Below are 9,997 nucleotides of genomic sequence, written 5' to 3'. Positions count from 1 at the left end.
GGCTGTACTCAAAATACTGGGGGAAAAAAACAGCGGACTGGGATTTTCTCCACACGGCTCTAACAGACCGTTCCCCGATACGTGAAAATGTTTTACGGCCACATGCACATGTATGAAGTACCGCCCCTTTAAATAAGTAATTGATTTGCTCATCTATGCAAAACCAGCAAACATTCGGTCTCAATTTGCATTTTGCACTTACCCTTTGCAGTACTTCTTTTCCTCTTAAACTATTATCCCCCCCCCCCCCCCATTGCCATGGCAAAAGAACACAGGCCAGTCATGCTAATTCTCTGTTGTCCAAAATGTCTCAGTCTGAGAACTGATATTAGAGCCCCCTACATCCGAAGGCTGAGGGAACAGCCTACTGTTTACCATCTGGTTGTGTCAGAGTCAGAGAGATAATTGTTGTGAGCAGAGAGAGCAAAGGCGCTGAGGGGGCCGCCTCCTGGCCAATAACGTATCAGTGGCCCCTGTGAGTGGCAGCTCCTGGTTTGCTGTCAGAGTCTTTATCTGCAACTCTGTAACTATATGTAATTGTCCTCTCTCCAACTCTGCCTAGCCATCTGTCCTTAGTCTTGTGACAGAAATGAAAAATATAACAACATCTGCCTTTTGATTAAATAAATAAATAAATCAGGAAACAAACAAACAAACAGCAAAGTGACTTTTATTAAGGTTGGAAGTTAATTTAAAGATATTATGCTCTTCCACATGACATTTTCTCTCTGCTATGGGACAACCACAGTGACCTTGTCTGCACCTTAGCGATGATACAAGCACACCATGGTTACACAGTGACAGCAGGCCAGCTGCTGCCTCTTTCCTGGAACGGAAGGCGTGTGAAATCTCCATTCAACCTAAGACTGCTGTGTCCTTGTATCAAATCAAAGGGCATTAGAGGAACTGAATGGACACACAGACACATGATTGTTCTTGCTGAATATGAATGCATCAATTCAGTGCTTTTGTCCCAGCAGGAGCTGTTATCCCCCACTGCTCAAATGACAGAGCTACCTGTATTAAGATGTTACATAACTGTGAGGAAACAAAGTCTGATTGTGTTTTGTTGTGACTTGATATTTGGACATAAGGCGGAAATCGAGAAGTCTGGAGTCTCTAAAAATGGTGACATGTCCTAGGAAAATGACATGTTATCAGGTTACAGTTTTGAACTTGAATAGGTTAATTGTGCCTTAGCTGCCAATATTTTGCTCTTAATAAATGTGTGCAGGGCATGGAAAATGAAGGTCACAGTTGCATCCTGTTTTTCACATTGTAAAGCAGGGGATAGCCTCAACCATGTGATTGTCAGGTGTGCTCAATTAGCAGGCAGAAGATGAAGTAGTCCATGGAGGATGTGGACATGTTGAGTCACTGGTAAGAAAACATTTTTAGTTGACGAATGAATGAGACTTGTTGATTCTGGTCCCGGATGAACTTCATTTCCTACCTTCTCCTCATGCACTAATTTAGTCCCAGGTGTTAGTAGCTAAGTGGAGTTACCAAGGGGGTTCAGCTCAGTGGTTTGTTTCCATTTATACGTTTTTCTCAAAAGAACCTGTTGATTTTGTGGCACTGAAAGTGCATTCTCCCCAGTGGCTAATTAAGACGTTTAGGGCTGCCGATAACACCTTAACTTGACACGAGCTTTAATTTCTAATCAGGCATTCAAAGTGGCTCCTGCTTGGGCCTGGCCTGCAATGAATGGGAGATCAGGTATTTACCATGACATCCCTGCTTTATTGAATACATCTGCCCAATTAGCAAGTCTCATGGTACCAATTCATTCACATTCTGAATATTTCATCCACATTTCATTCATTTCTGCCCGGCCCATTTTTTACATTCAGTGAATGGATGGTAGAGTGGTTTTATGTCATGCATAGAGGCATACTTTTCTTTTCTTTTACCATTCTTTACTTTTACTGGTTTTAAACACTGAAAGGCAAAAAAAAAAGTCAGATTAAATATACAATAGGCTATGCATCTGATGTTTTCCTGGACCTCTCTATTCTGGTGGCATTGTAGTGTTTATATGGTTCCTACAATTATGTTTGTCTGGTAGTAGTTAATTATATTCGTACTAGTAACAATTATATTTAAGATAAGTGAATTTTATATATCAAAAAAGGAATTTCTACTAGCCAAAATGGCATTGAAGATATCTTCAATGACCTACATACATATCCAAAACTAATATGGTAATTTGGGCGATTTTGACATGTAATGTCATTTTGACTAGAGAAAACTAAATCGCTACTAGTCAGCCATGTTGATTAAAGGTTAAAAGGGCTTGCCATAAGAAGTGTGTCCTGTTTTGATTTAGTCCCAGCAGGATCTTTTTCAGGGATAGTTGGCTCCACTACAGTCTACATGTGTAAATTACTGCAAAAATGGAAAGACATTTGCAGGTTTGTCAGTATGAAACACAGAAGGTTTGACATCTACAATTGGACATTAACTTTTATTTAACTGCATAACTCCATTATCTTGAAGTTGAAACAGGTGTCCTTGAGAAACACACAGACCTTGTGAGCATAAGTGAACAGAGCTAAGTGAACATATTCTGCTAGGAAAATTGCTGATTTTATTCACACATATTCATACAAACTGTTTACAATGATGTAATGTTGTTGCTGCATGGTAAAATGTTTTTTTTTATTGATACATTCAGACCCATGGTGTGCACTCTTCTTGGTACTGAAGTGATATCAATGTTGTCGTTTGGCTGACTAATCTGTAAACTAGTAGTAAAGGCCATTAACATATGAGAAAGATATAATAACTGTTAAGTAGCTACAAAACAACTTTTGTTATTATGATAAATTAATACTAAGATAATGTTGGGTATGACACAAGGTATAGCCTACAATGTGTAAATACAACTGCAAAATCACAAGTTATTATATGTATATTTAAAAGTGATATTAGAAATTACACACTAGAATGTGGAACTTTAAGTATTTTCAGGTAATTGTTGCTGAGCTGTACCACAAAATGTTCCAAGTCCAGACAGAGATAGGGATATTAATTCTATTTATTTTGTTTGCCATCTGCTAAAAATAAAGATTAGAATTTAAAAAAAAGCTATACGTAGGATAGACAGCCAACCCCAGGAATTTTGTTTTTTAAATGGACTATCTATCAATCCAGAACTCTTTCTTATAAAAACGAACAGCTCGAGCAGAAAATGTCACCCCGCATACAGATAATCAGCAGTAGCCAGGGGCCAACACAATAACTCAAGTGTAGCTCGCTGCCTGCCTGCCTGCCAGGATGCATGCAGTCCAGGCGGCTCAAATCTATTTCTGGATGAACTGCCTTCTGAAAAAGCCAAAGTCAAAGAGCGTTCAAACTAGAACACCTGATTAAAAAGTGTTATCATTCTCTTGCAACATGTCTGTTTCACCAATTTTTATCCTAGAGGTGTCCTCATTTTTGTTATATATTTACCCTCTAATTAATACTACAGTACTGACCTGATGCTGGAGTCTTGTTTTTATGTTTTTGTTGTCAACATTGTGAGTAACACATTTAGCATGTACATTTTTTTGTAGGAGGTGATCTGAGATGGTTCCACAGACACAGTCAAGAACTTGTGATGTGGCACTTTATCAACATGCTTGCTTCACATAAAGGACCACATCCACTCTGCAGTATTCCGTGTATGGTCTGCAGGATGCTAGCCTGCTAACGCCAGACCATATTGCAAATTACACCTCTTCCTAACTGGACGCAATGCGAACGAGCAAACCTCCGATTGTTTCAGCTTTTCTTTATAAGGATGTCCTAACCTGCTTGGTGCGTCAGGGAACATGCTAAGTGACGTCTCGCTTGTTTGAAAAAACACTTGTCTGGCTCTATTTTTTTTCTTAGTTTTACGCACTTGCTCCACATCCAATCTATTTTAAATGGTCAAAATCTATGCTGAACTCCTTGACGTTTCAGTTTTCCCTTCAGTCAGCAGTCATTGATGAAGAGAGACTCATTTACGATGTTTAAATAACAGACAGAATGCCTTAGAATTCAACCAAGCCATGTAATAAAAAAAAAAAATGTAATGAAAAGCTCTGTACAGAAGCAGTTTTCTATAGCATCGCTGAACACATACAGTACCAGTCAAATGTCTGGACACACTTTTTTTTTTTGAAGTGATTGGTCTTCCAGTTAGGAAGACCAAACCAGGATCTACATTTCACTACTCTTTAGCTAAAATCCATCTTTATGTCTACAGCTAGTAGTGGTGGTGGTCGTGTGGTTTTATGCACAATATGCATTATTTGATTAACCCTCCTGTTTGACCCCTTTTAAAAATTAATAATAATAATAATAATAATATGGGTTTCTTTTTAACCAAATTACCACAAAAAAGGATGGATTCCATACAACGCTCTTTGCAAATATAATTGATCACTTTAATTGAATTTCGGGTGAAAATTGAAATGGTTTCAAATCAGTATCCTGACTAAACTCATCCACTTAACATCTTAACTATTAGTCAAAATAATTCATAATTTCAGTTTTTTTTTAACTCAAATATTAGGTATAATTGCATATAAATGAGGTTTATTGACCATGAATTCCAAAAAGTAGTGTAAAACTAGTAAGTTTATGTTATGTATAGTAAGTTGGTGTTAGTGAAAACAAAATAAAGTCAGAAAAAGGGACGAAAATGTTAAGTGTTGGAAAAACGTTTTTGACCCGGGAGGACAACACAAGGGTTCAAATTTTACTGGACAATAACCGACTGTGACTTTCTATTATCCAGCAGTAGCCTATAATGCACCATGTGCTCATCACAGCATGATCATGACAGGTATTTCAGTTTACGCTGACAGCTTTTACTCCAGATGTCAACCCAGGAGAACAACTTCTGGAATGACGAGGAATGGGAGGTTGGTTACAGAAAAATAGTATAGCCTACTGTATACAAGTGCAATAACAATCAACAAAACGCTGCCTACCAGCTGTGGCTCTAAGAATGGCCATGTTGCTCTGTCGGTTGGTCAGACTACTTTGGTCCAGACTGAAATATCTCAACAATTATTATATGGACTGCTAAGAATTATTTTATGTTCCCCAGTTCAGAGGATGAATCCTAATGACTTTGGTGTTTCCTGATTTTTCCTCTAGCACTATCATGAGGTCGACACTTGTTGGTCTGAGTGAAATGACTCAACAACTATTGGATGTATTGCCATTTATTTTGTTACAGGCATTCAGGTTCAGGTTAAAGATGGTAAACATTAAAGCTATAGTGCGTAGTTTCTGCCGCCCCCAGGAGGAATTCTAAGTTGCAGTTTATTCATAAATGCATTTTTTTCAAACTATCCATCCTATCTGAAACAACACTTGATTTTATATCAATCATCCTATAGTTTAAGAGATACTGACCACCTTTTCTTCTCTGTACCACATATATTCAAAGAAATTGGGAGGAGAGCCTTTAAATTTAAAGCCCCTTCCGATTGGAATGGTTTACCTAGGTCTTTTAGATCTATCTCCTCTTTTCACCATTTTAAGATGGCTCTTCTTAATTATTTGCATACAAGCTGCAACTGCTTTCCTCATGCCAATTCCTTAAATTCTTTTTTTCAACTGTATATTAATGACCTTAACTGTTTATTGTCTAATATTTAATGGTTTGAATAGGGAGGATATGGGTGGTTTTGGTATGATGGAGAGCTTTGTCTTTTATCTGTCAGTATGTATGTATGTTTGATGTATGTTTTTCTTAAGGTCTCCTCAAGTTGTTTTGTTAACTGTTTTGTCTAATTGTGAATGTATTGTATATGTTTGCCTTTAAGGACCCCCTCGAAAACGAGATGCTACATCTCAAGGGGTTATTCCTAATAAAGAATTTCAATCAGTAATGACAACAAAACTGTCGGCGTGTCCACATGATACAGCCTTCCATGACCGCGCACCCCCCCCATCCCCCCCAACAACGCATTTGCTAGTAGCCAAGGAGGACACAAAGGATTAAAAAAACATGATGGACTCTTCAGAAGAGGTAATTATCTTCACTCAAGTTTCTGCGTGGGAAAGTCACCGGACGACACAATTTTCTGAACATAGCCATACTGACAAATACAGAGAGAGTTGTGTGGAGCTGATAGTCTTAATTAGCTTTGTAGCAACTCATTTGGCAATGGCTTGAATGTAACGGATGTTAATGAATATCAAGAAGTTACGCACTAAAGCTTTAAGCCAGCATGTAAACCAAGCGTTGTTATTTCTGACGTTAGCATTTAGCTCAAAGCGACACTTTGCGTTGGCCCAGCCTCACAGAGCTGCTAGCACGGCTGTAGACTCTTGTCTTGTTTTATCGTATATACCGAGCTTTATGTTCCATTCATCTTCTATCAGTAATTTAGTTTTGCCTTTTTATTATTTGAACTGAGTTACGACTTCCTTTCAATGGATAATATATATGCTTTGAAGGCAGAGCCTTAATCCTAAGGACATAACACCTGTGGATCCGGGCATTGTGAAGCTAAATCTAGAGTGGCATCTCTGGCATTATAAGTACTTAAATCTATGAAGATGTTGCCATGATATGACCTTGTTATAAAAAGATGTGGTGATGAAATTTCTTTATGATGAAAAAGACATGTCTGTATTAAAAGAATAGCCTCCATCCACTGAAAGACAACCAGGAGGAAGTATTGGTTTGTGTTGATAAATTTCAGTCCTGTTTAAAAGAGTGAGTGGCTCTCGATGCTGTTTAAAAGACCCGCTGAGGGTTTGAGGAAGCCGGATGGTGAACAGCGAGAAAGGTAATGTTTCTCTCACCTCTACTGTTTGGCACAGTTTTGGCCCTGCTGAGATTAATATTAGCAATTAAAATGAAAGTCTGGTCTTGTGGAGGAGAAACACCTGCGTAAATGGGTTCCTTGTCGCTTTTTATACACAAGCCTTGACAAAAAATTCAAGAGAAAAGTTTTTAAACTTGAAGCTTTTCTTGTTAATAGTGGTGCATTTAGTAACTATGAAGGCAAACATACCTGAAGCAGAGCAGAATTACCTGCTTACGAGGCCAGGATAGACTCTAATACATACAAACACAAGGGCGTTTGACATTTATTTTCAGTGTTACTTCAGAAAGCAACTGGCAATCATGCTGCTTTTCTCATAAAACCAACATTATTGTTCAATACATTCAATAAGCTAATAAAACAAGGCTTTCACTGCCTTTTTCTTTGGATTTATTATTTTCCATGTCAAAAAAGACCTTCAGGCAAATTCATTATTGTAAAACCTTGAGAAAATCAAGTCACAATAGAGTAGCATAATTTAAACCTACAATGTATTATGATTTGTGGATGAAGCAAACTGCAAGCAGAACCGCAGGGTGGATGGATGGATTGATAGATGCAGTATTTAAAAGGCATGTTGGAAGAAAAAATAATCTAAATGTTAATTTTCCCTCACTCCCTTTTGAAGTGAGCTCTCAAAGTTCTTAATCTACCCTCAGACCACTGGTAAGTGTCCTGATAACAGTATAGCCTTAAATGGAAATGGGACTCAACATTATGCCCTATTCATAGGTTTCACATAATGCTGGATTGCCCTTTATAGCTATATATTCTATCAGCAGCATACATTTGTTAAGTTAATTTGCATCAAAGGAAAGTAAAAAAAAAGGTTAATTTAAGTTAACCTCACAGACCTCACGTTAAAAACACTGGCCATGTTTTTCTCCTTGAGTAATTATTCTGTTCAAATAGCATATATTTCTCTCCAGGCAGAGAGTGCTTGCGCTGAATGGATGCTGCCACTGCATAATGGTCCTCAGACGTTTGTTTCCTAGGCAACGTGGGGAGGGCATGTGGAGAGGGAGGTATAAAAACACTGGCAGCTCCTCTCTGAGTCTTACTCTGAGGTAAATGCACTCACTGTCAACACGGAAAGCCTCAGAGAACTTGCTACACACTTTCTCTCCCTATTCGTCACCTTCTGTCTCAGCTCACTTGAAGGCTCAGCTCCACAAGTAGCTGTTTAAGAATGATGCGGCCGAAAGATTTACGCCAGGGCTCTGGCACCAAGACCTTCCTAGATGCCATGCACGGTGGTAAAGTTCACCTTGCACGCTTCATCCTGGACGCCTTGGACGGACGCATCATCAACTCTAAGACCGAAAATAGCCGCACTCCGCTCATGCACGCTGTCTGCCTGCAAGACTCTAGTAGCAGGGCCAAGTTCACCCAGCTGCTGCTGGAGAAAGGGGCTGATGTCAACTGTCAGGATGAGGATGGTCGCACTGCCCTGAGCCATGCCTGTGAGATGGGTTACCTGGACGTGGTCAAGCTTCTAGTGCAGTTCAATGCTGACCCAGACGTCTTTGACGCCTGGGGCAACAGCGCTCTGATGTATGCTGCCTTTTCTGGGCACAGCCAGATTCTGGAGTTTCTGGTCCGGGCTTTTAAAAGACTGGGACTAAAGCTGAACAGAACCAATAATGCTGGTCACTCAGCCATCGAGGTGGCCGACTTCTTCGGACACAACCAATGCGTGCAGATTCTGAACTTTCCTTGCAGGAGGGGTGTTGGCACTGATGATCCACTTGCTGATTCGGGTACCATCGATGAAGGAGAGTGCCGGCTGCCCAACAGGCTCCCCAGGCATGTTGTGGAGAGGTTCTCCAAGCAGCTGAATAATAATGAAGACCAACTGCCTGGGATATTTCAGAGACAGCTGAAGATTGGAGACAGCAGTGGGCTGTGGAACAGCTCCAGATGTCCCAGGAGCCAGTCTCAAGACAACAACCATCACCACAGCTGGGCTCTGCCTCCTCAGATAGAGAAAAGCAAGATTGAGGGGGATAACAGCGTTCGCGTCACTGCCAAACAACTACAAAACTGCCAGCTTAGAGAACTAAGAGCTAAAACACTGAACTCTCTGCCTGAGCCAAGCCAGAAAGATGTCAGTCGAGAAACTGGACTCCAAGAGAAAACACTAGTAAGTTTTCCTCTCTGGGGAAAAGCAAAGTCATTTAACCTGGACCTTCTGAGCAGCAGAAAGCAGTCCTATCAGGGTGATGTGCGTGACATCAGCCTGTCAGCCAGCAAATTAAAGAGAGCATCGCTACAGGATGAGAGATGCCTGATAGACAAGATGGAATGTCAAGGGAACACCCGGGGCATGACAAACGATGCCGACAAAACTGTCTCTGTGCCAAAACCTCTTTTAAATGGCAAGAGTCAGCCTGTGCTAGGACTCAAGGAGAATGTTAAATCACAGAGAAAAGAGGCTAATGACATAGCTCCACCAAGCAGAAGAGAGCAGCAGAAGAGGGGAAGCTTTGGCCCGACCGGCAGACAAAACAAACTGCTGTTTGCCAGAGAGGAGCTGGAATCTGGGAAGATCCCAAGCCGTATGCCAGGGTTCATGGGCCTGGGGAACAGACTGCTGCGTCGATTCACCGCACCAGAGTTCATGAGGCTGGTGATAGACAGTTCGTCTGGATCCTCAAACGGCCGAGGGCGGATTTCACGCTCCGAAACCTTTCCTCTCTCTCACACACATCAGCAGGTCAACAGCCAGCCGAGCGTTGACAGCATCAGCGGAGTGAAGTGTGAGTTTGAAAGCTGCTCGTCTCAGTCTGCCCCCAATTAGAATGTTAAGCAACATTGGACATTTTTACAGCACTTACAATTCAGATAATGCAGGTTGATTACTTGGTGATATATTTATTGAGAGAAATAATAATTGTTTGCTTATATTGCAGTATATTAGTTTTTTCAATGTTCCTCAATATTAAAACGAGAGCTAAGTGTTCAGTTGACTACAGCTGCATACAATTTTGCTATTTAAAATCATTTATAGATATCAGTATATCAGCTACAAAAAAAGAATTATTTTTGTTTCACATATATATAAGATTTATATTGTATGTAATTAAATGTATTTGATATTGCTTCTGTGTTTATAAGAAATATTGTATGTATTTTGCTTAAAGACTGAATGTGCACTGTATGGTTCATGCTGAATA

General features: G+C 40.0%; 1 protein-coding gene across 2 annotated transcripts; it reads left to right on the top strand.

Annotated features, from left to right (window-relative positions):
* The first annotated feature begins 1,294 nt into the window (after positions 1–1,294).
* LOC116035891 (Usher syndrome type-1G protein homolog) lies at positions 1,295–9,822 on the top strand. Of its 2 annotated transcripts, XM_031279259.2 has the most exons (3): positions 1,295–1,380; positions 7,751–7,888; positions 7,972–9,822. In XM_031279259.2, the coding sequence occupies exon 3, from the start codon at positions 8,011–8,013 to the stop codon at positions 9,619–9,621; it is 1,611 nt and encodes a 536-aa protein (XP_031135119.1). In that variant the 5' UTR covers positions 1,295–1,380; positions 7,751–7,888; positions 7,972–8,010; the 3' UTR covers positions 9,622–9,822. The 2 variants fall into 2 exon arrangements, with proteins under 2 accessions (XP_031135119.1, XP_031135118.1); XM_031279258.2 differs by having other exon boundaries at positions 7,751–9,822.
* Positions 9,823–9,997: the final 175 nt, after the last annotated feature.

Source organism: Sander lucioperca, chromosome 18 (genome assembly GCF_008315115.2).
Source record: "Sander lucioperca isolate FBNREF2018 chromosome 18, SLUC_FBN_1.2, whole genome shotgun sequence".
NCBI classification, from domain to species: Eukaryota; Metazoa; Chordata; class Actinopteri; order Perciformes; family Percidae; genus Sander; species Sander lucioperca.
The sequence above is the reverse complement of the archived record's forward strand: the minus strand, read 5'-3'. Positions and strand labels throughout refer to the sequence as shown.